Source organism: Denticeps clupeoides, chromosome 6, assembly GCF_900700375.1.
Source record: "Denticeps clupeoides chromosome 6, fDenClu1.1, whole genome shotgun sequence".
Classification (NCBI taxonomy): domain Eukaryota; kingdom Metazoa; phylum Chordata; class Actinopteri; order Clupeiformes; family Denticipitidae; genus Denticeps; species Denticeps clupeoides.
In genome coordinates, this window is record NC_041712.1 from 11,172,914 (window position 1) to 11,199,185 (window position 26,272).

At 43.4% G+C, this 26,272-nt stretch overlaps 1 protein-coding gene and 1 non-coding gene across 2 annotated transcripts; one reads left to right on the forward strand and one right to left on the reverse strand.

Moving 5' to 3' along the window:
* The first annotated feature begins 904 nt into the window (after nt 1-904).
* Nucleotides 905-25,583, forward strand: LOC114792940 (kelch-like protein 13). Its single transcript, XM_028984488.1, has 6 exons — nt 905-1,358; nt 11,846-11,917; nt 15,463-15,604; nt 19,723-19,855; nt 22,617-22,813; nt 24,049-25,583. The coding sequence occupies exons 1-6, from the start codon at nt 1,261-1,263 to the stop codon at nt 24,970-24,972; spliced, it is 1,566 nt and encodes a 521-aa protein (XP_028840321.1). The 5' UTR covers nt 905-1,260; the 3' UTR covers nt 24,973-25,583.
* Nucleotides 13,344-13,416, reverse strand: trnac-aca (transfer RNA cysteine (anticodon ACA)). Its single transcript has one exon. It is a non-coding gene; the product is annotated as a tRNA-Cys (tRNA).
* Nucleotides 25,584-26,272: the final 689 nt, after the last annotated feature.

The following is a 26,272-nucleotide window of genomic DNA, read 5'->3' on the forward strand; positions in this document are numbered from 1 at the left end:
TGACTTGACAGAGTGTCGTCCTGGAGCACTCCTCAGTTCTTCAACGTGAACTGATCATCGGGCCGCACCGACAGCTCGTCGCAACCAGACATGCCCAGTAGATATCCCGGCCCGTAATCGCACAAACGAGCTGCGTCGCTCGCCGCCCTGACAGCGGGGGAACTGGGAACTCGTCTCGGTTTGGCGAACAGTGCTGCTTGCACGATGCCACACACACGTCAAGATACGAGTCAGTCCAATACAATAGAGTTATATCTGATAAAAAAACAATTGTATTGTTTGGGACTGACTTTTTTTCCACACTTTGTTGTGGTACAGACATCAGCCAGTGTATTTTTTAACAGCACATAATCAAAATACACAATGTAATCACAAATTAACAAATTATAATTTGATGAATAATAATCGATAATTTCACGAATTATCATTGTAACTAGCTGCATTGAGCAATTTTAAACGTTTTCATTTCTACTGTTTGACATCTGCGGGGGCTTGATAATGTTCGGTTATAGAACATTGTAATTTGTAAGGTTGAAATAAATAAATAAAAAAAACTATCCGGTTCATTGTAATATTGTAGAATAATATTAATATTAGCGTTTCCGGAGACGCATTTGAGGTGTAAATCATCGGTGCAGCTCGAGCTCCGTCTCTCTCTCTCTCTCCCCGCTCCTCCCTCCCTTTGAGGTGTAAATCATCGGTGCAGCTCGAGCTCCGCTCTCTCTCTCTCTCCCCCCTCCCTCCCTCTCTCTCTCTCTCTCTCCCCGCTCCTCTCTCTCTCCTCTCTCTCTCTCCCCGCTCTCCTCTCTCTCTCTCTCTCTCTCTCTCTCTCTCTCTCTCTCTCTCTCTCTCTCCGCTCCGCTATAATAAACCGGCACTGCGGTCGACTCGCCTTCAGACCAGGTGGCTCAGCACCGGCAGCATCGTCTCTCCGCCGGACACCGTGCGCCTTTCCCCGCCGGATTAAAAAAAATATATATATAGTAATCTTTTTTTTTTTTTAAATTCGAACCGGTCTCCGGAGATGCCTCGCCGCTCCACCGGCGTATCTATCTGCAGGCAGCGGTGGGACCTCATCCATTCCTCGGTATAAAAAAAAAAAAAAGCTCCACCCGAGCCCGGCCGCCGCCGGCCGCGTCCTGCCGCCCCTGCTCGGCGCGGGGCTGTGTGTAATGGACGCCCTGTTCCCCGTCGTTATCGTCGCTGCTGCTGCTGCTGCCGCCGCTGCTGTTGTGGCTCTCGGGTGGTGACGACAGCAACATGCCGTTGAAATGGAAGAGCGGTTCTCCCGTCAGCTGGAAATTCCCGGTGCCCGTCCTTAAAACGTCCAGGTCCTCCCCGCTCTCCCCGGCCTACATGTGAGTACGAGCGCCGGTTCACTTTTCCTCCCTTTTCCACGCGAATGACTCGCGGTTTTGGGGGTCGGTGGCGGCAGCGCCCCCTCCCCGTCTCCACGCCGCGCTAATTGGGTGACAGTATCGCGATGGCGCTCCATCATTTTACACGTGCCGAGCGGAAAAGGAAGCGGTCCGTGTCGGCGTTCGACGTGGACCGTAAAGCGTGCGTTTATCGGCTCGGGAGGAGCCCGCCTTTTGTGGCGCGTCCCCGTCGAGAGGCCGTCAGTGTTGACTGGTGATGGGGGGGAAGGCTGCGCTAGACGGAGGATGCTGGGATGCCTCCGGCCTCCTGATTCCATTTCTCTCTTGTGTGTGTGTGTGTGTGTGTGTGTGTGTGTGGTGTGTGTGTGTCGTGATGAAGAGCCACAGCGGCGGGCATAACAGTGTTATCATGGCAATTAGCACAAGCCTCCTGCTTTAATTAGTGAAAGGATCTAGGATCTTCATTCCCACCCTGCCCCCCCAGGATCCAGAGTCCAGCGAGTTACGGGGTTTGTTGTGAGCGTTAACCTGGGATCAGGATTAGTGATGGTGAAGGTCAGCGAGATAAACGCTAGTTTATTACAGGAGCGGGTCGGCGTGGGTGCCGGGTCCTCTCCTCGCCGTGCATCATGTTTACTGGAAATGTAGAAACGCCCTTCCCTGCCCCAACCATCAGAATGCAGTGGCCCGGCCCTGTTACTATTTTAGCTGCCCAACTTTGTGTACCGTGTCTTTAGACGGATTTTATGGCCGGCAGCTGATTATAGGTTCGCTTTGGATGGAGATGTTACGGGACTGTGAGTGGAGGATGCGGGAACAGGATGTGGAAGTGGTGGTTTGTGTGTAGCTGTTCCCTCCTACTGAAGTAAACCAGAGCCTGCACCCTCTTCTGTCCTGTGTAGGAGTGCAGGATGGAGAGAGAGACTTCAGATTTGGGGGGGGTCCATTTCAAAGGAGGAGGTCAAGGCTTAATTTCCCAGTATGTCTGTGTGTGTGTGTGTGTGTGTGTGTGTGTGTGCTGTATTGATATCATAATGGGAGCCAAATGTCTTTACGAAGCGCTCTTTCATATTTTTTATCATTTTTTTTTTAACAGGGGTTGCTTTCATGTCTGATCGTCATGCACGCACATAGTAACGCGTGAAAAGCTGCATGACAAAGAAGAGCGACTGGGAGCCCGCATTCTCCAGTAGCCAGTACATTAGAAATATGTTCTTCCTGTGCATCCTGGTACCACATTTTCCCCGGTGGTTGGGGGCTGCTGCTCTGAAGATCATGTCACATCAAGCTAAAGTTGTAAATAATCTTTTTAAAGGTCCCATGACATGAAAAAATGTTACGTTTGATACGGGTCTTAGTGGTCCACCAATACTGTATCTCGAGTCTCTTTTTGAAATTCAGCCTAGTTTACAGCCACTTTGAACCAATGACATTTTCCCGGGACGTACCGTTTCTGTGTCTTGATTTAAATTCTAATGAGGCGGAGAGAGGCGGGACAAGGTGGAGGGTGGGGGTGGGGCTAGCTTGTGGCCACGGTACTATGAGCTAATGTTTACGCTGTATAGCAATGGCTCATAGACACACGATTTTTTGGCACATTGTCATTGTTTAACTCACAGATATGAGTTAAAAATCGAAACATCACATGCGCTGTTTTATATTATATTCCCTGCAATAGATTCCTGAAGTGAAACTTTTAAAACTTCACCCATGGGACCTAATTCATTCAGGCCCGCGTGGACCAGAAACTGCAAGCCGCATTTTGCACAATGCAGAGGAATTACTCCTTCCCTATATTTATATATATATAGAAATAAAGAATCGGATAAATGACGTTTAAATGACGTAATGTTTATCAGTCTGCTTATTAACCTGGTTATCAGTGTTTTTTTTTTTGTTTTTTTTAAATGCTACCTTCTCAGTCAGGGGAGTTAACCTTTCCCTTTATGACAATCACAAGAGGGCCAAATTCCAGATTCTACCATCTGAGCTCCCTGAACGGCGAAGCAGAATGACCAAAGCACACTTTACTCATATCGCCATTACTAGCCACTGCAGACAGGCTAGGGGAACTTATTAAATGTTAGCTTCACTTTGTGAGATAATGTTTTATAATAGGGGACCTTTAATAACATACATACAATAATTTTATAACTTTTTTTTAAAAATAACTTTTATACTTTGTCCTCACCAACAGTGAAAACTTTTGTGTGTCCCTGTCCCTCTGTCCCTCTCCATGCTCTAAATATAACAGAGCAGATTCACACTCGAGAGGACGAGGTGAACAGTGTTGGCCGAGGGAGGAGACACATCAGGTTCATCAGGGAGAGAAAATGCACCCCCGCCTTCCCCCGCATTCCTTCCGTCCCTGTCTCGCTCCTCCCTACTTAAACTCAGCGGCAGATTATGCAGCCCAACTTAACGTGCCGCTGCATGAGCGGAGCGAGCGGGGGAGAGGTGCGTGGAAATGTGTTGACGCGGTGTCTCTTGCTCTCGCGGATGCTCCGGGCCTCTGAGAACGCGCTTTTCTTTTCAGCCGCGTCTGCACTCCTATTGTGGCCTGTTCAGTGAAGAGCATTACAGCCGCACCAGTCTCGCCGTTTTCACAGCCTTTTTCTCTGTTTTCACAAATGCGGCGTCCTAAATCCCCAGTATGAGGAGTCGGGGGGGGGGGAAGGAGGTGATTTTTCCGTTTTCTCAAGCATGAAACACGCCAGGGATGGATGGTTTCTGTCTTTTTGTTGAATATTTCTATCGACTCGTATTGAAATGACACTTACTGCCAATTAGTCTTGGGTCTTTGTCTTGCTCCAGCCGTTGGGTGGACATGGTTTCATGCACGCCTCAGGGAATCTCTGTCTGAAGAAAAGGGGGAGAAACAGACGAGGATGGGACAGAGAGTGGCGCTGAGCTGCTTCCCGGGTTCGGATTTAGGTTTGTGAGAGCGAGGACCGGTAAATGCCTTTCAGTTGGTGGTGTTTACCAGGTCTAAAGTAGTTTGCTGCTGGTTCATTTACTGCTCATCTGGAATTGGAAATGGTTTTACTTCCTGAACGTCTGCTGTTGTTCATTAGAAAACGCTGGTGTAGTTAAGTCAGATTGAAATCCCTTGGCTGTAGGCCTCTTTCCTTGAGCCATACAAATTGATTTGCTTATGCTGTATCCATCACATTGTTGTTTCCGATTTGTTATTAAGAATGAAAGTTTTACTTTTATGACATTTAGCAGACTTACCATTAGTAGTTACAGGGACCGTATCCTTGGAGACACTCAGGGTTAAGTCATCATGTTCAGGGAGACGATGGGTTAGAGCCTGTTTTCTGGTTCGTGGGTGGGTGTGTTACCCACTAGGCCACGGTGAAATGCTGATAATTCAAACATTGTTAGAAATGTGTGACTGTGGGGTGGTTTCGGGGTCCGCCGTTTGGTGAGGGTGGTCCGGTCCTGTAACCATCGGCTTTCATCCCCGTAAAAGCATTCTGGTGTGTCTCAGCAATATTCCTTCAAATGATTTGATCTTTTCCCCCCGCTGCTCCACTTACAGGACATTGTGTCCTGACAGCTAAGAAAATCATTCTGACGGGCATCTTTGTTTTCACCGTCTCAGGCCAAATTGAGCCTGACTTCTTTTGTTATTCCTTGGAAGCACTTTTCTGTAAAATGCCGCCATCCTACCCTGCTGAACGACAAACATTCGATCAGAATGGATGATTGTGTTGTTTGTTCACATCCGGCAGTGTCTGTCTGCTTCCTCTTTCTGCATCTTTCACCTTTTCCTCCCTATTCCCAATTTTATCTGGTTGCTACAAGAGAAAACAGGCATCCAGTGTCATTGTGTTGTGGGGTCATAATGACGCTCGTTTCTCTGGTACTCATTTTACAGAAGCCATGTACTGTAGCCTAGGGCTGCAACATGGCCTCGCCTTTACTGCTCCATTACCACACATGCTCTCCCATACACCACCACACACTCTCTCAATCATACTTTACTATTTCAACCATGAACTGGAACCAAGAAAAAGGAGTTATGAGATTAAAGCCACCAATGTAATGGGCCCGCAGCGAGCATGTTGTTCGGATCGGGCCGAGTAGAAATGAGTGCAGCTGAAACAATGCTCACCTGCTGGTCAGCGATGCGTTTTTTGGGACCGCGTGCATGTTTGGGTTTAGGAGGCTGTAGGATTAAACCCCACCAGATTTTGCGGGCGCATGAAAAGGGTATAAGATAAGAAAGTAGGACATTTGCAGTATGTTTAATTTGTGAGTACGAGCGAGTTTATTTGTTTCAGCTCAGTCTCGGGGATCAGCTATGGGCAATTTTCACGTTCATAAAAATGGCAAATTGACATCTTTTGTGTGTATATTTACATTACATTTAAATGTAGACACAGGTCAGTTGAGGCACTGGGCATCTAAAAAGTAAAGAGCGATATGGCTGAACACCGAAGACGGATGGCTGGTTCTTATTCTTAATACCTGTCCAGAGGCAATTTCCATGTCTCAAATAGAGGATACCTTTAGGGAAAGAGGGATCTGGTCACCCTATTGATTATGGCCAAAGCGACGTGGAGCAAATGAACCCGCTGTGCAAGATAAGTTTGGCAAAATCAGAAAAAAATGATGTAAATCAATTCAAAAATCGAATCAGACGTGACTTTATTAATATACAGATTCCTGGATTTGATTCTGGCCTGTTTTTTTTTTTTTTAATAATTTGTGTTTGCATTGTGAATTGTTCAGATTGTCAGCCATGCACAAACAACATTGAAAGTGAAGTGATTGTCAGAGTGAAACACTGCAGTAGAGCACACGGTAAACAATGAAAGTGTCCTCTTGCTTTAACCATCGCCCTTGGTGAGCAGTGGGCAGCCATGACAGGTGCCGGGGGAGCAGTGTGGGGACGGTGCTTTACTCAGTGGCACCTTGGCGGATCGGGATTCGAACCGGCAACCTTCTGATTACGGGGCCGCTTCCTTAACCGCTAGGCTACTACTGTCCAAATGAAGTCGCAGCTGGGATACTGGGATACATACTGTATTTTAAGATACTTTTCAAAATATTTTCAGTATAATTTGCCAATTTGTGTTTACACACAGCACTATCTGGCCGGGCAGATGAGTCCGTTGTTTGCGCGATGTTGCGTTCCACCACCACCTCAATCTAATTGGGTAAAAAACATTTTTTAATGGTCCACTGGACTGTAAAACAAGGACAGAACAGCGGCCGTGAAGGGTAATTAAGGTTTAACACTTTCCTTTGGGAAGTGAAGTTGGTGGGGACTCTCACTCTGTGTTTTTGTAGAATTAGTCACAGTTCCCTGCTACGTGATCCTCTGTAAGTGCCGTATCTGCCATCCCTCATGTTCACTGCAGGCTGCGCTCACCACGCTTCCATTTGCATAGCTTTCTTCCGGAGTTTCTTTCTTTTTTTTTTTAATGGAAGCCAAATCTGTTGATAATGCAGTGGGATAAATGCTAAAAAAAAAAAATCATTTGCATCTGATGATGTGACTCATTTCATGGCTAGAAAACTGGATGGTGTCTTAGTGTGTGTGTGTGTGTGTCCCCTCTCCCCCTCTCTGCTGTGTTAAAGAGATGTCACATATTACTGCCTCTGCATGATCCATTGCTCACTATCCTCCCTGTCTTCTCTCCCCCTGTGATGTGAAGGAGACGAAGAGTGAAGCAAGGCAACGATGAAAAGTCTGTAGGAAGGGATTACGTGACCATAAAGCCTTACTAACGTTTCACTTCAGCTAGTCATAATTTTACATACAAATGTCACACACACACACACACACACACACACACACACACACACACACACACACAACCAAGATAAGCCCAGTTACTCCACACCATTAAATAAATACTCAGACAAAATAGGGTTTGAGTAAGAAATGTTTTTTCATATGGAAATAAAATAATATAGTCTGAGTATAGTAATACAGGGGCAGGTTAGAATATGTTAAGTGAAGCGATTGTCATTGTCAAACTTTGCAGCACAGCACATGGTTAAAAGCAGAGGACACATTTCGCAGTCACCATAACCATTGGTGAGCAGTGGGCAGACATGACAGGCACCCGGGGAGCAGTGCTCAGTGGCACCAGTGGCAACCTTCCGATTACGGGTCCACTTCCTTACCCGCTAGGCCACCACCTCCCCAGGTCACATATCCTCAGGATACATGTGGTGTCCTGCCACACTTCGCAAAATGCTCATGGAGGTATAGTCATGGTGTAATTTATGTAAAAAAAGGATAAAACATTGGAGGAGGCTCCACTTATAACCTGCAGGACTGAACCATCCTATTGATAACAGTTAAGAACTGTTCGAGTCCTACACAGTGTTAGGTAAGTGGTTTTAATGTTGTGACTCATGCTGTACTGTACACGGTCAGCTCGAGTGTGTAGACTGGGCGCCAACTGAAGCACACTGGAACACCCAGTGATCACTCTTTCACACACAGACACCTGCTCTGTCTTTCATCTTGGCGACAAGACACCCATCCCTTCTTCCTGTTAAGATTTATTTATTTTTGTAATTTTTTTAAATGGGTGGTGTGTGTGCTTTTCACAAAGCCTAATTAGAAGGCCCGGCGCAGGACCAGCAAAGTTGAAAGGGACGTGGAGCGATGAAAGCTTGAGAATATGTTAAGGTCAGTCGTCGGGCATATCTGGGTTCTTTAGGCGCGGCAGAAGCCAGGCCCAGCGTGAAATCGGCAACCAGCGATTCCCCGCGGCCCTGTACCGGCACTCGTCCATCCTTTTTATTAAAATGAATTATTAACGAAATGTGTTATGCTAATTTTACATTTGGAAGGACGACATTGTACACCCCATCTTGTGTCTCCCTCTTTTCCTTTTTTTTTCCCATCACCATTTTGACCTTTTACAAGCAGAAAGACCAACTTGAACAAATTGGTGCGTGTTTTGTACAGGGGGTGCGTGGTAGCTTCGGGTGTGTAGGAGCGAGTGTCAGCCGTCCAGCTGCTGTTCTCCCACCTGCTGACGGACAGACGGAGGTGGATCAGCGGCACGCTAACGGAGTTTAACATGGACACTGGGGACTGCGGAGGAAAAGTGTGTTCTCTCTAATGCCTTCTACACGCATTAGATTAGCTAATTAGCGCACGTCATCTGCCACCAGGCTAAGATAATTGGTTTATTTTAGTAGGTTTTAACTAGTTGTGTGCTGCAAAAAGTTCTCCTTTTCCCCCCCAACTAGCTCACTCGTTGGGTGGACAGCCTTTACAAATAGGTTAAAGCTTTGAGCTTTGGTAAGGTAAGGAAGCAGACTCATAATTGAAGGGGGACCTGAGGTCCCCTTGAGCAAGGTACCGTCCCCACACGCTGCTCCCCGATCGCCTTTCACTGCTCACCAAGGGTTATGATGGTTGTATGGATGTGCTGTGCTGTGAATCACAATGACAAAACAATCACTTTCACGTTTCAATTTCTCCTTACCCGAAACAATAAGCAATAGAGGGCCATTCTCATCGCGATTCACTGGACTACGACCCATACAAGCGGTTTGAAAACTTGCCGTGTGATGCACGGGACGGGACACAGAAAACTAGTCTCACTTGTTAAAACCCACCTCCACAATAAAATTCTACATGCATTCAGCCAAAACTATTCCACCAAATATTTCAATGTATAACTGGTGTCACTATACTGTGCAACACTTCAAATCTGTTTATGCAATACCAGTATATGCAACTAAAATGACCAGGACGTGATGCACGGGACTACAATGTCACTGGTCAAAATGCTACACGAGTGCTGTTAGGTTTAACATATGATAGCCAGTACTAAGAGGTAAACTGTTTATTATAACAAATATAAACTGAACCTTGAATATCTGGGTTATGATAATAAATTGCTTTGAATTTCATTGAAATTAGTAAACATTTTATGTTGCAAGAGGTAACAGTGTCTGCAATTAAGATAAGATAAGATATAAACTTTTATTAGTCCCACAAGTTGGAAATTGCACTTGTCACGGCAGAAAGTGGATAGAAGCAGAAGGTAATAGCAGCACAAAAAATAAGATAAATATGTATCTGTCTGTATATATGTACAAATTTACAAATCTTTGTTTTTTAAATACATTTAAATTAAATTATGTTCCACATTATCTGAGTTTTAAATATTAGGACAAATTAAACTGCAAATATTCCTTTTTTTTTGTTTGTTTCATTTTCCAGAGAATCGCGCTAAAATGATCAATGAAGTGTGAGTTTTTGTTTTTGTTTTTGTGTTGCATGACTTAACATAGCCAGTGTCATTCCAAACTATTGCACAGGAGTGGAATTTATTGATCGCATTTGCCAATCTGCTACGATGCCTGACAATTTCAGCATGTGAGCATTGTGTTTTTCCTGCTTGACCTATTATGTCAGAACAAAAGCATTTTTACACTTTTTACAAACATTAATACACTGTGGTTACAGTGTGTTCTGAAGATACTGTCCTATGGTCATGAGGTATGCTGGCAACATTACCTGTGCTATGTTTCTTCTGTCACTTCTGATACAACAGCTGGAATAGGAATTGTGGAGCGTGTACAAAGCACCTAGCCCCATTTCATTAGACTAACATGTTTCTGTATATATAGATATTTTAAAATTCGGATTATTTAAAGAGGGTCCACCTTTGATAGTGTTCTTTTGAGGAACCGGTTCCCAGCTCTCTACAAGTTCGGTTTATGCCTTTTCAACTGACCAGATTTTATTAACCATTATATAACTGCCTGGCTGGTATGATGTCATGGAGCTAAAGGTTGAAAGTCAAATCTAATTTAATATCCTGTTGAATGGAACCACCTCAGGGCTTTAAAGTAATGTAAGAGACCATTCATCTGTCTACTTAATCACAGTCATTTCCTTCCTCTGTGTCACATTTTTGCGTCCTGTTCCTGCATTATCACACGCCCACAGACGATGTCCCTTTCCTTGTTTTCTCATGACACTTTGTTGAAGGCTTTTTAAATGCATGTGAAGGAACAAGGTTTGTTTCTCAAAGGTCAGCCTGTCTGATGTTAAATATATCCTTGGTAACCACCTGCATCTCTGCAGTAGGGCTGGATTTGGGGAAGGGTGCCCTAGCAGCAACAGCAGCACCCACCCTCTGATCCAGACCACTATCATAGGAAGGTGTGTATGTGGGTAGGATTCGATAAAGAGGGACTAACTGGTTCCTGAAAGAATTATCACTGGATCCAGTTGTTTGTTCTTAATCCCCATATGTCCATAAAAATGCAGATGATTATGGCGAGTATCTTTCAGGACTTGTAGTGTCGAGGTGACTCGAGAGCTTCAGAGTTGCAGAGGTTTTGGGAAAGCATCAGCCCTGATTTTCTACTGTCTACTGACTACTGTCGTTTTACATCTACATTTCACCCAGATCAACAGGAGATTTTCTTCTCTGTAAATGATTATTTTTCCCTGTTTTTATTTTTTTTGTGTGTGTATCGGAGTATGGATAGTAATAATGTGTTTTCTTGCTTCCTTGTTAAATGAAGTGTTTTAATGCTCTGAAACACATGTCAAATGTACCCCTGGTCAATTATTCAGATGCCTTAAATATGAATTAAGACAGGCGCCAGTTTTCTGGGCAGGAGGGAGGATGCAACTTAAAATGTGGTTTATGGATGATGACACTCGCAGACAACCCAGTGGGCCTGGAAAGCGAGGAGAACCTTCATAATTTAGCAGCCTGAAGCTCTCCCACTCCTTGCAGGGTGTCAGACCTGTATTGAATGCAGTGCTGTCCCCTCCCCAACGCCCTCCTCCTGATCTCCCAGTGACCCCGAGGGTGCGGGGTGGGGAAAGAAAGGTTGAGTCTGTAAAACACATTTTCATTATCTTCAACTCACACAAGCAATTAAGGCCTATCAGATGCCTCTATCCAATGTAAGCGATTAATTATCCCCCCATGTTACTCTGTTTGTCTCTTTTTTTGTGGGGGGGCTTGAGAACTATCTCAATCAGTATGTTTCCCTGCACAATTTGGTTCAGCTACGGTTAAGGCTCAGAATTGTCTCCTAGTGCACAAGAACAGGATGGGAATTTATTTACTTGTTAGTATTGGGCTTTCCCTCGTCCTACTATATGTATGTTATTCCTCGTTGTTACTGTCTTATATGAAGCCAGATACCACCACCATGTCCGGGTGAAAGGTCGGAGAGTGTGAGCGTGTGACCCGGTCATGTTTCAACTGTGTGTGTTCAGGTCTAGCTTAGATGTATTTATATTCAACACAGTTGTAATTATTGTTATTTATTCATCAAGTATATATAAGTAGCAAGTGATTTAATGCAAACGTGATTTAGTTTATTACTGCAGCCTATATTTGGCTTCCATTTGCACATGTTCATTTATGTGTGTTGATGATGATGGGACTCAGGTTGTGTATTTTTTTTTTTTTTTTTTTTCTCCTTTATTTTTCCCTTCATTTTGGCAGCCATCAGCACTCCTTTGTGGTTTGGACAACCCACTCTCTCCTCGCTGCTTCTCCAACTTATCACCTGACAGGGTAAATGCACCAATCCTCTGCTTTTGCTGTGTCATGTGACTGTGACTCCCTCAGACTTCCTCCATCCACATCTCATAATTTACTCCGCATCTAGCATCGCCCGTCCTCCTGGCACTCTGTGGCTTCCTCTTCACCCTCACTTCCTTCATTTGGAACCGGAAGGTGCTCAGTCCTGTGACTATTAAAATGCACCTAATGGGTTCAGAAGTGGTCAAATGTTTTATACATTTATAAATTAGAGCTGATGTGATCCGGGTTAGGGCTGAGATGTTTGTGCTATAATTATATTTTACCCAACCAAAATTCAGGAATCAAAAGAAAATGAGTTGCCACTGTCCTTTCACACACCAAACTGAGGAGCACAGCCATAATAGAAGCTGATTGGTTGAGTTGTGGCTGTTGCATTGCTGTCGCCTTGGAAAAACGTTTAACTTGAAATGTTTAATGGTTTTAGAAATATTGTGAGCCTCCTGTACCTCATTATATCAGCATCAATGTCCAGAGAATGTAAAGCCGCTTTTGAGTGCCGGGACGGTGTTGTGTGTTGTAGTAGTGTTTTTGTGGTTTATATCAGTGATACAGACACCCCTACCCCTATCTCCTACTGATAAATAAACCCCCTTTTGAGGCCAGCCCCGTAATAATGACAGGGTTTTGTGAAGAGCTGCCCTGGTGTGGGTCCAGCAGGCCTGCAGCTGAGACTTAGACTTCCAAATGTTTGAAATCTCCCTATTGGCCCGTATATCAAAGCGAATTGAAAGACACCTTTGAGACCTCTGTCTGCTGGGCTTTCAGAGGGATTTGGAAAGCAGATTGGCAGTGACCCACCGGATCCCTGTTGTAGGTCCTGCGCCCGACATCAAAGATCATCAGATGCGCCGGTTTCAGAGCGCTGATGTAGCTTTAACATGTTATGTGTTACTTATCATGGTGTAGGTGTGTAGTTCACGGCCATTTGCACACATTGTCACCTTTTCTTTCTGTGACATGATTGAATTGTGGGTGTAATATTAATATTTTTAAGCCTGTTGGGAGCTGGATGCACACCACAGGGCTTGCTGCTGGCAAGTGAAATTTAATTAAAGGGGAACATAAATTAAAAGGCGACATCATTTTTTTTAATTGGAAAGCTATAACAGCAAATTGCAATCAGTCAACATTTCATGTCTGTACCTCACAAGACATGATGAGTATTGAGCAGCTGGAAGTTCTGAGGTTTACTTTTTAATGGAGAACTGTTCAAAGTCTGATTTACATTTATCAATAATTTAAAAATGAATATAATTTTGATCAAAAGCAGTGTGTGGGGACGGTGCTTTGCTCAGTGGCACCTTGGCGGATCGGGATTCGAACCGGCAACCTTCTGATTACAGGGCCACTTCCTTAACCGCTAGGCTACCACTGCCCCAAAAAGAACACAAATGCACGAGCCAGCCAGGAGTCGAACCTAGAATCTTCTGATCTGTAGTCAGACACGTTATCCATTGCGTCACTGGCCCTGGCGCATTCAGAAAAAACTGAGACAGTGATGATTCGAGGATCAGAAATGTATCGCAATAAAGTGTTCAGGCGATTATGGGGGGTCCATCTAATTAATATTAGTATTTTCAGATACAGATTAGTTTATTCCCACCCAGCTCTCAATCAGAAACAGCTCCCTCTTTCATGCTATACACAAATAGCGGCATTAATATCCCCCACCTCCCCCGGAGGAGAAACTCTGCCTTTTCCTCTATTCTGACTTGTCATTCTGGGTTCACTGAATCCCAGTCTTTGAAGTACAAAACCATTTAATCATTATTTGATGCAGAGAGAGGAGGGGATAACGCGTCTCCTCATCCCACATCAACAAGATGCCCCTGTTACCAGAGAGGAGGCTCAGGCTTCATTCTGCCTTTTGTGAGCCTAATCCTCTCTGACTGGGCACTTATAAACTGCAGGCCAAACCCCACTTACCACTGTTGTGTCCCTGAGCAAGACACTTAACCCTGAGTGTCTACAGGGGGACTGTCCCTGTAACTATTGATTTGTAAGCTCTGTTAAATGTCATAAGCGTAAATGTAAGTCGTAAATTTGCTGTCATCAATCAGAGATTATTTTTATTCACATTTTTTGAAGCAGATGAAGAGAGGCTGTTGTGATGCATTAGATTTTTTTTTTTTTTTATCTAAAAAAAATGTGTAGATGTCTGATAAACATTCCATATTTGAGGCAGCATATGACCTTATAATCATCTGTGCAAATTGCAAATGGAATCAGACTGTTACCATCATCCCATCTAAAGCAGATTCTGCCCAACAGTCCTTATTGTAGTGGCCTGTTTGTCAAAATGACAATGAAACTTTGACGAAAATGGTGAGATGGTTCTGTGAGTTCACCCAGTGCTTGCTGAAATGCTACAGGTTCAGTAGATTTATTGCAAAGTCATGCAGAGTTCGGTGTGTTGCATGAGTTTGGTACAGTTTGGGCCTCTCCTGCTTTTGGATTTGCAGAGCTAAGTTGATTCAAAATAGTAGATTTGAATATATTTTTTTTTATTTGTAATAAAAAATATTTTCCCAACCATATTGCTGGTGGCTTCAGCCTAAATGACCAAAATGACCCTGCTCTAGATGGACCTGCAGTAATTTTTCTCTTATCTGAACCAATAACACATGACCTCTCTGAGCGAATTTCCTGCGGGGAAAATCAACTTAACCGGGTGATAATGGACCCTTTGTGAGGAGCGCTTGGCACCCTGTAAATAATCTGTTGTTTCACACCTGATTTCCAGTGAACACACCAGATATGGGTGGTAGTAGCCTAGTGGGTAACACACTCGCCTATGAACCAGAAGACCCAGGTTCAAATCCCACTTACTACCATTGTGTCCCTGAGCAAGACACTTAACCCTAAGTTGCTCCAGGGGGGACCGTCCCTGTAAATACTGATTGTACTGGATAAGGGTGTCTGATAAATGCTGTAAATGTATCTCGATGCACTCCAACTGTGGCCAAGCAAGAGCTAAATCTGCTCTGTGTGTGTTGGGTGTGTCACTATTAGCGCAGACTATGATCTCTTCACTTCATTTTAGCTAAAATGTATATTTGTATCTTATTTATTTATACATTGTATTTCATGTGCCGCATCTGTTTTTCGTTGTCTGCTTATACTGCACTGTATAAACTGGAGCCATGTCTTCTCGTCTCTCTGTATATCTGTACAATATATAGAAGAGATGACAATAAAGTTTACTTCACTTGACTCTGGCTGTGTTATTTTTCTATATTATTTTGTATGAAAACGTTTTGAACTTGACATATTATGGCTAGGATTGTTCATTTTTGTTAACCAAGTGGAATTACACCTCACCTTGTTGTTTTCTGAATGTGCAGTGCTGCACTCCATTTGCAGAAAGTGAGAAAAAAGCAGGGGCAATTCCATTTGTCTTAGTGTGTAACTGTAGTACCAATCTCCATTGTTGTGTTGGACCATTGTGTTGTGGACGTTATTCCTGTAAAACCTGGCTATGTTGAGAATGATGAACTCTCCCCCCTGACCCCCAGATCGCTCGTTGAGGATGACGACCCACACATGAAGGTGTCTCTGGGCTGTGGTGATATGGGCATTTCCGCCCACCTCCAAGCGTCAAAGACAGGCAACACCCGGTTCTTCACCAGCAACACGCACAGTTCCGTGGTCTTACAAGTAAGTGTGTGTGTGTGTTCTGTTTTTAAGATGTTTTAATCACAGTGAGTTCCCATTTCAACAGTGAATGTCCATCATCATTCTCTAACTTCAAATTAAAAACTGACTTAGTGAATTTAGTGTGACTTTATTTGTGAGAATTTTGATGTGTTTGTGCAAATGCAGTCTTCTACACATGATTGATGGACATGGATGCGACGTGATGAGAATGCTCTAAAACTTTTTCTGCTCATTTAGTCAAGTGGTTGAATAGTCTCGAAAAACTCTCAAATCCCATGTTTGGTTGAAAGCAGGATAACAAGGTAGGCAAAGCAGCCACCAGGACGTTCAGCAGTTCAGACAAAAATTATTCTAAATTAAAAACAAACCAGTGTTTGGTTGTGTTCAATGATCCTTTAAATAGACAACATGTGTTTTATTTATCCATATTTTTGCCCTTCTGTGCTATAGAGAAGTGTCCCTGGTCATGACAAGGTAGGTTAATACCTTAAAATGCCAGCTATAGGTATCATTGATAAGATCATAATGATCGTATGTATGGGTGACCTGATCTGTTGTGTGAAATAAATGAAAACTAAAATGTGGTGAAAGGGTTTTTTTTTTTTTTCTTTCCCTCCTCTGAAGAGGCTGTGTGTCAGCGCTGGAGGTCTGGAGCAGTGCAGGGGAGATCGATGTGTGAAACACTAGAGTCATTTCGTCTGATGGGATATTGCTTTACCATACGTCTGATATAGCTGAGACTTAATGGTGTGTGATGGAGTATCTGAGGTCTTTATGAAAGAGGTGACATTTAAGCACGCCTCTAATTGGCCGTTTTCCCTCTGCAGTTTTCACCCACATGGTTTTATTGTTACAGAGAGGCCGAAGAAGGCGCTTTGAAAAGCATATTTATATTTATGTATGCACAATAACCAGACTCCCTCAGATTTGCATGTGGCATATTATTTGTGAGTGCACATCATCTTTTTTCCTGTGTTGTTGCACTCATATTTTTGGGGTGAGGGACACATTCAGGATTTTGTTAATAATAGGGTCTCAAAAATAACCAAAAAAGAACTGATAATATCACTGTAATCATTGATGTCAATTTTATAAATACAGTTGACACTGTGTAAATGAGTTGACACTGGAGCTGTTTGCTGATGAAGACCCCAGCCACAAAGCTCAACATGGGTGGTAGTAGCCAAGTGGGTAACACACTCGCCTATGAACCAGAAGACCCAGGTTCAAATCCCGCTTACTACCATTGTGTCCCTGAGCAAGACACTTAACCCTAAGTTGCTCCAGGGGGACTGTCCCTGTAACTACTGATTGTAAGTCGCTCTGGATAAGGGTGTCTGATAAATGCGGTAAATGTAAATGTAAACATGGAGAAACTGTATTGAGTCACTATGCTGCACATTATTGGAATATGATTTGATCTTAGTATTCAGATCTTGTTTTTGTTCCTTTGCAAAAGGTAGCAATATCTGTATACATAAATTTATTGGGGTACTTAATTGGGATTTTATTTGAATTTTACATTGCCCTCTAGTGATGTTGCCTTAGAGCGTACTATTAATTTAATTAAGGTATTGGTCAGTATCGGAGCACAACCGAGGGTTATAAATGTTTTTGATCTCATTTTGCAAGGCATGACCATCTTTTTCTTGTTTGAGGCCCAACTGCATCCCGAACCTCAGGATTGCTGTAGAATTGGTTTTTGCAGCGAATAGCTAACTTTCATTAGATTGATTTGATTTCAACTGATTCCATCTTTGGTATCAGTGATCAGCAGATTAACATTACCTACTTTGTGGCCAAGATTTAAGTGATTCAACTTATCAGTGTCACCAAGAGGAATGTGGCTGAAATGTGCTTTTATAAATACTCTCTGGTTCAAAGCATGTGCAGTTTTACTCAATCGTTAGCTAAACATTGGTGAAATGTGACCTAATGCCAATTGGCAGCACTTTCCTATGCCATCTGGTAGAAGCCTGGGCGTTGGCTGCAGTCATGAAGGTCATCTCCACTCTAATGAGATGAGATGGACCGGGGGGCTGACCTGGGGGAACGGCGCCTTCATTACAGGTGCAGCTCAGTATATGTGTAGGGTAAGGTATTTACATGTTTTAAAGAGGAGAAGTACAGGAAATTGTTCTGCAGTAGTAGGACCATACAGTACAGCCTTCGCTGGAAAATTTACATTTAACGTTTCAGCTTGAGCCTTGGTCGCATGACCTAGCAGTCACATTGGCGGAGACAAATCTGCCTCATCTTGGCAAGGTTAGCCCATCGATTGACAAGCCAGCATTGACAGCTGTCAGCAAGCTCCTGATGAAATAGCTCAAACAAACAAACACACACACACACACACATACACACATAAACACATCTGCTCCCAAGGTTTTACTTCAAGACAAGTGTGGCTCAAAGCCAACTGTTTCAGTGCCTGTTGTCCCCCAAACTAGAGTAATTTCATACCCACCGCCTGATCCTAGTAGTAAAAAGCTCCCTGTGGTGTGTGTTGAGTTATGATTCAATCATTATTTATCTTGAAAGTATTCTTGTCTCCTTTTTTTTTTTTTTGTTCTACTTAATTTTTTATGGTGTTGATACAATAGAGTTTCTCTGTGAAACTCGTATACAGTGGTTCAGAAACACTTAATATAAACTATGTTTATATATGCACACCACAAAATGTTTCCTCTGCTTTTAACCATCACCCTTGGTGAGCAGTGGGCAGCTATGACAGGCGCCCGGAGAGCAGTGTGTGGGGACGGTGCTCTGCTACGTGGCACCTTGGCAGGTCGGGATTCGAACCGGCAACATGCCCGATTACCAGTGCCGACACCAATCCATTGTGGCGATCCCTAATGAGAAGAAGACTGTGCAGATTTTAGGTGAATTATAAATGACCTTCGCCAACTGTGCACTACAAGAACAATTGATTGTTTTGTGTAATTTTATATCAAATTCACTTATTAGCGCTAATGACACTTTCACCTGGAGGGTGTCACATATCTCCTTCTGGAATATTTGCAGGGAAGCGTCAGTTGGCTGTTATTTGATTGACCAGCATTCCGCTCCCCAGCAGCTCAGCTCAGCTCAGCCTGTCTTTCCGTACACAGTTCCAGGGAGGAAATGTGATTTGACCGAAGCGCCCGGGCATAATTTGATCACTTCGGGTCCATGGCAAGCTCTCAGTGCGTCTCAGACAGAGACAGTCACACAATCATTCTCTCAAAGAAAAAAAGGAATTTATTACAAAGAACAGAGGCATCCTGATGAAATAATCCAGATTTTTCCCAAGTGTCCTAAGAGCACAGTTTTAGGAATATGGTGAATGTTTTAAAGATGTATAATGTTATGGTATAGTTCTTTTCATGACTCACTCCAAAACAGATACAGCATTAAAATAATGGATAAAATGTCATTTAAAAATGAATTCCCTCAGAGTTTGTTTAACTTTTTGTATGTGAATGTGTGTGTACATGTGCATATGTAAATTGAATTCTGTAAGAATGCAAACAATTATTTAGTTCATCACAAATCAAAGGCATGCCTGTCCTACTTAAGATTTTTTTTTTTTAGTAATGTATATTGTATTTGTATTTATTTATTTGTTTGTATTGTGTGGCTTTGCTTGAGTCACAAAAGTGGGTCGTTCATCTCCCCATGTCCCTCAGTCCCCTTTCAGGCCACCTCGTCCCAATTCCACCCACAGCTAGCATCCTTTTCCATCCCAACTGCCTCTCTATCCTGCTCAGTTTAAAGGGTTTTTAATGTGGAACTGTTGGTGTGGTCAGCATAAATAACCCAGCTGCCATTTAGCCTGCTAGTATTCCTGGTGGGATCGATAGCAAAGGTTGCTTGCCCATCATAATAATCGTCATCATCATTTAATGGTATTGAAACAACGCTTTATCAATTTTACACCAGTTATAGTTCGAGATACAAACAGTATTACTCTCAGACAATAAAATTGCCGTTTCTGACTTTTTATATGTTTAGCTGTATCCTCTCTCTCTCTCCCTCTCTCTCTCTCTGCACACTAGATTCTTCTGAGGAAGATTATGTTGCCAGAACCTGATTCGAGTTAAAATCTCTTGCTCTGTGTCTTGTCTCTCCACCATCAGGGTTTTGACCAGTTGAGAATAGAGGGTCTGCTGTGTGACGTGACGCTGGTTGCGGGTGATGGGGAAGAGGCCTTCCCCGTGCACAGAGCCATGATGGCTTCCTCCAGCGACTACTTCAAAGCCATGTTTACAGGTGAGAGCTTGGAGGGGATGGTTGGGGTTGTAAAGGCAGACACAAGGAAGCTTTACCGGAGTGGGGGAGGCTCTAGGGACACCCTGGCTATGCTCTATGAACCTGGTCTGCTGTCTGATGCGTGTGCGTCTGTGTTCTTCTTGTGTGCTTATACAGTATGTGGCAGTGAGGGAAAGGAGACATAAATACTTACTTGCGAATTCAAAAAGTGAACGTGTCTAAACATTTGCTTTTGGCTACCGAGCATGTGCACTACTAATGAACCATAACTCACTTATTGTAAACTTCATTACTGTATGGTCCTCACAGTGATATGTACATCAGCTCTTTGCTTGTGTAGGAGAATGCCTGTGTGTGTGTGTGAATGTGTGTGTGTTTGAGAGACAGACCGACAGACAGACAGGACAAGCACGTCATCCTAGATTCAGTGGTGCTGGTTTCTATCTTCAGACCATCCTGTTTTTGTCCTTGTTCCTGTGGCCTGAACACTCCTGTTGATTGTAAACATGTTGTGTTCGTCTCACTCTCAGCCTCCTGAGTTGCAGGCCATGTGGCTCGCAGCAGGGATTGTTCTGGAAAGATCCGCAGCTGCAGTCAACTCCTTTTGTCTCAGAGCCTCAGACAGCCCCGCTGTATGCTGGGTGAATGAGATCCTGGGAAATGTATTATCACCATTGGGACGATAATGGAACGTTGATCACTGTTAATCATGTGGAGTGCAGTTTTTAAAAAGTCTTATGTATTACACTCTGCTACTCTCATATTCAGGAAAGAATTTTGTGAGAATTCTAAAAATACAGTTAAATATTTATTTGCTGTTTTAAATTAATGATCAGTGATAAATTGGGGTGGGACAAAAACCAGTATGGCAATATATCATGATAATTCCTCCAGTGATGTATTATCAACACACTGGTTATTCAGAGTCAGTATATTGTATAATGTCAGTATAGAAGTTGAACAAGTAAATCTGCATAATTATAAAATTCAGATTTTCCCCCCACTAACAGAGATCGTAACCCCCCTCTATAGAACGGTCCTGCAATGTATGGGTTTTTGAAGAATCATCACTACTGTTATATAATGTTATATAATGTTATCATACAGTATAATGTCATTTTATCATATCACATGATTCTATGTGATTCACACCAATGTTACATACACAAGCTGGTTTGTTGGTCATAGTGCATTAGGGATAAGGGAATATGGGAGGAAACATCAGACCCACTGTTCTGGGAATTCATGTAGAAGTGAGATGAAAAGGTATCTTTAAAAAAAAAAAAAGTGTGTGTGTGTGTTTATTTATTTTTTAGCCCTGCCCCAGCCCTACCTTTGTCATGCTGATGTGACAACAGGAAGGTGTTGGTGTGAGAAAGCAGGTTAGATGAGGTGTCAGCTGTAAGGGGGCTTTACAGGTTCATATGATGTATGTCTTCAGAATGGAACAGGCGAGGAGGAGAGAAGATCATAAAAAATGTGTCCGTGTCTTATTTTCTGCTCTTCTTTGTTTTTGTGCTAAGGAAATGGAGTAAGTGTTGTGTGTGTGTGTGTGTGTTTGTGTGTGTGTGTGTGTGTGTGTGTGTGTGTAGGGGGGGGTGATAAATTCAACAATATGCACTTTCGTTCTTTATTTTTTCTTTCTAGTGAGAGGCACTGTTGAAATGAAAGTGAGGTGAGAAGATTAAAGTGTCTGAAAAGGAGACGTTAGACGAATGGAAGTGTGTCTGTGCTTTGGAGAGAGGAAGCGAGAAATCTGAAAGTGATAATGAAGATAAAGAACTGTGAACATTAGTGTTTTTGGGTGTGTGTGTGTGTGTGTGTTTGTGTGAGAGAGAGAGTGTGTGTGATGGGAGAAGGGAATGAATGTGTGAGCAAAAATGGAAAGTGAATGAATGTGATGGAGCCTAAGAGAAAGGAAGAGGTGTGTGTGCATGTGTGTTAATCAGCTGCCTTTAGTGGCTTAGTCCATTCACATCGTCTGCTTGCTGTTATCATTGATGCGATGTGCACTAGCAGCTAAAATATTATAAACATACACGGTTTGTTTTTAGATCTTAAACTGCACAAAGTTTATAGACTGAGACAGGCAGATAATTTTACAAAATATGAATGTATACTATTTTTGCCAACCACAGCACTTCGAGAACACACACACACACACACACACATCTGTCTTTTTCTGTGTGTATTTTTGTATACCTACACAACTTGGCACTGTTCTGTCCAGGGAAAACAGTGTGTTTTCGAGACCCCCTCATAAACCAGCCAGGATTAATAACTCCCCCGCTGACCAGTTCTGACTCATCCTCTTACACCTCCACCTCCCTCCCTCTGACTCCCAGGCCTTCTTTCTCTCCATGAAATTAATGAAAAGTGGAGTAAAATGTGGAGTGGGGCATCACTGTTTACCTCCAGTATAAATAGAAGTGGGTCACTCTTCTGTTTTATATGCGCTGTATTTAATCACCTTACTCCTCTCACCCTTTTCTTCTTCAGAATTACATTATTGCCACATCAGTGAATGTCTCCATGTTTATATGTATGCATAAATATATTTACACACGCAGACACTGACATACCCATATGTATATTTATACTGTATGTGTGCTTCCTCTCGTTCTCTCTCTAGCACTGGTTCTCATTCTCTCTTCTCTTCCTTGTCCTTTCCCCTTTTTTCGTTAGTCACTCTGTATTCATATTCTCTCCCCTTCTGTCTACTGCTCACTTTCACATTAACACCGTCCCCCCTGTCCTCCAGGTGGAATGAAGGAGCAGGATTTGATGTGCATTAAGCTGCACGGCGTAAATCGGATAGGACTGAAGAAGATCATAGACTTTATCTACACAGCCAAGCTCTCACTCAACATGGAGAACCTGCAGGACACACTGGAGGCTGCCAGCTTCCTCCAGATTCTCCCTGTGCTCGACTTCTGCAAGGTCTTTCTCATCTCGTGGGTAAGAGACCAAATGTACACACGCATACACACACACACACACACACACACACACACTTGATATGAATTGAGTTCATCTTTATATTTCGATTGCCATGGCATCTCATCTTTTTAGAAAAATGACTGTACAATTTGTGAACACAATGGATGCCACCAGTGAAACACCTTTTCTTAAGAGCCAATGAAAAGTGGCATCTGGTTGCAGCCAGGCTGTGTGTGATACTGTTTTTGACTGCCTGCTTGCACCCAGCAGGCTTCACTGAACATTTTTATGGTTGAGAGCTTAAAAACAGTTTGTGTACAGAATTGCTCACACAGGCCACAGCGCAAATTTGTGAAACATGTTTTGGAGTTGTGTTCTTTAACCTGCTGTTAGCGCTGAGATAACTTCTACATATATATGTCTCTACATAATCCTTAGTCCTTTGTCTTTTTAGGCAGCAGAGATGGTAATGCAGCTGAAAAGTAACCAAACAGAGCTTATAAATAAAATGTCCTAACCTTCAAAGCAGTCTGGCAGCTCAATGATGTTCTAAATCTGCTCAAGTATGTATTAGGCTCTAAAAATTCATATTTTTTTCATTTGAAATTCTTGTGCTCTGTCTGCTTCAAGCTAATGATAAACTTTCATACCCCCTCATAAAAAAAAAGACTTAATGAACCCTATCCACAAAGACATATGCATTTTTGACACTTTAAACACATGACTACAATAACCCTTGTATACAATGTGAAGTGCATGTTGAATGTGTTAGAATGTGTTTCCAAAACAGGACAGAATATGACCTGGATGTAATGTCATCCCCATTCTTCATGCATCAGTTTTCTGAAAAAAATCTATTGATTATTTGATATGTAGCGATATTGTTCACATTTGGAAACGCTAGATGGCTTTAAGTGTCATTCAGGGATGCAACATGCAAACTAGTTGCCAAGTGAGCAAGGTTACAATTACAACTTATGAAGCCTTGTTTCTATTTGCCATTTCCATTAGCTTTTCATTTTTCATCAACCTGCAGTTTTTTGCGAGTTATGCAAGAATCTACTGAAATTGTATATAAAATTGGAATTTTTGTGGATTTGCAGAAAATAACTTGTAAAATAAATGTATAAAAGATTTCAACTGTGGGTTATCAGACAGTGAAAAATGTTCTTAATGTCATGTAATATTGCTTTGAATCTGACTTATTCTACTGCTTGTTTATTGGCCTGCCCCGCCCCATCCTGTCACAACAGGTATCACTGGACAACTGTGTGGAGGTGGGTCGCATTGCCAACACCTACAACTTGACAGAGGTGGATAAATATGTCAACAACTTCATCCTGAAGAACTTCCCCTCTCTGCTGGCCACCGGCGAGTTTGTGAAGCTGCCATTCGAGCGTCTGGCCTTTGTTCTCTCCAGCAACAGCCTGAAGCACTGCAGCGAGCTGGAGCTGTTCAAGGCCGCCTGCCGCTGGCTTCGGTCTGAGGACGGGCGGATGGAGTATGCCGCCCGGCTCATGCGCAATATCCGCTTCCCGCTCATGAGCCCGTCGGAGCTCATCAACCACGTCCAGACTGTCGACTTCATGCGCACGGACAACACTTGCGTCAACCTGCTGCTGGAGGCCAGCAACTACCAGATGATGCCCTACATGCAGCCGGTCATGCAGTCAGAGCGCACCGCCATCCGTTCAGACTCCACCCACTTGGTTACTCTGGGTGGGGTGTTACGGCAACAGCTGGTGGTCAGTAAGGAGCTACGGCTATTTGATGAAAAGGCGCACGAGTGGAAGGCGCTAGCCCCCATGGACGCTCCCCGCTACCAGCACGGCATCGCGGTCATCGGGAACTTCCTGTACGTGGTGGGAGGGCAGAGCAACTACGATACCAAGGGCAAGACTGCAGTGGACACGGTGTTTCGCTATGACCCGCGCTACAACAAGTGGATGCAGGTGGCCTGCCTGAATGAGAAGAGGACGTTTTTTCACCTGAGTGCGCTCAAGGGCTACCTGTATGCAGTTGGGGGCAGGAATGCGGCGGGGGAGCTGGGTAAGTGTGTGTGTGTGTGTGTGTGCGCGTGCATGTGCATGATGTGTATTGTGAGCACTGAATGTAGTGTTTCTGAGTGGGTGTGGACTCAGACATTCATTTCACACCGTGCTGCCGGACCAGCTTGACCTGGTTTCTGCAGCTTTCTGGGCTGCCTGGGAAACTGGAAAGATACACCGCTTGTTCCATGCAGAATTGAAGAGTGACAGGTACAGAGTGTCTGTCGGAGAGACGTTCCCACCACAGGTTGCATGGTCATCTTATACATATACATGAACACAGACTCACATCTGGGGTCAGTTCCAGGGTCTGTGTACACAGACTTGGTGTCTGCTTGTTACTGCCGCTCATTCTTACATACAGGCCTGTACGGAGCCTAAATCCCCGTTTTCAGAACAGTCCATACCTACTAATCAGTTCTTTGGGCACTGAGTCTAGAAGCAGGAACAATATTTGCAGAGAATGTCGCACCAGATCTTACGTTCCATTGACATGTATTGGCACTGAATAGTATTTATTAGGGATGATACAACATGCTTTTCTCTGTTCAGTTCAGGACACAATGTCTTCATCAATCATCTCATCAGAGATTAGAATTTGTTGTTTTTTACTGATTCATTTATTCACTTCTGTGAATAAATTTGCCCGATTTGGTGTGTAGCTTTCACCTTCTTCCTATTGTTACATATTAAATTCTATATTTTATCCCAGCCCTATTACACTACTCACAATAAGTTGGGGATATTGTGTCATACATACAGTGTTTGTTTCACTTCAGACATTTTTGGGATAGGGAAACAATTGTGGTCATTTTGTGTTGTCCGTGTAATGGTCTCATTGTGAACAGGTTTGCCTTATGTAGAGGCCAATACCAACAGAAACCTTTCTCAATGTGGCATCAATTTCAATAAAAATCTGGTATTGTCAGTAAGTCATTCCAAGTTCATCATTTAAACATCCATGAACACACAACGCAAAAGCACCACACACAACCGACCGAATGCCAGACAACCATTGCAAGTGACTATACTGACACAAGACACCGCCATGAACGTTTGCAGTGGGCACAAGACCGTGTGACCTGGACAATGCAGCAGTGGTCTACCGTGCATAGAAATGATGGTCGTCAGCGTTGCTGGAGAAGGCGAGGTGAGCGATACGCTGAGGTCAACATGGTCCCCAGGGGAGGTGCAACAGTCTGGGCAGTCTGCACCAGTCAGCACTAAACAGATTTGGTTATTGTACATGTCTCAGTCAATGCATGTTCTTCCCTCAGAGACATCATAGAACCAATAATCATCCCCCAATTCCACCAGCACACCCCCAACTTTCTGTTCATGGATTATAATGCTCCACCACATTGTGGCAGAATTGTCACAGCTCGACTTCAGGAAGCTGGAGTGCTGGTCTGGCCATCAATGTCCCCTG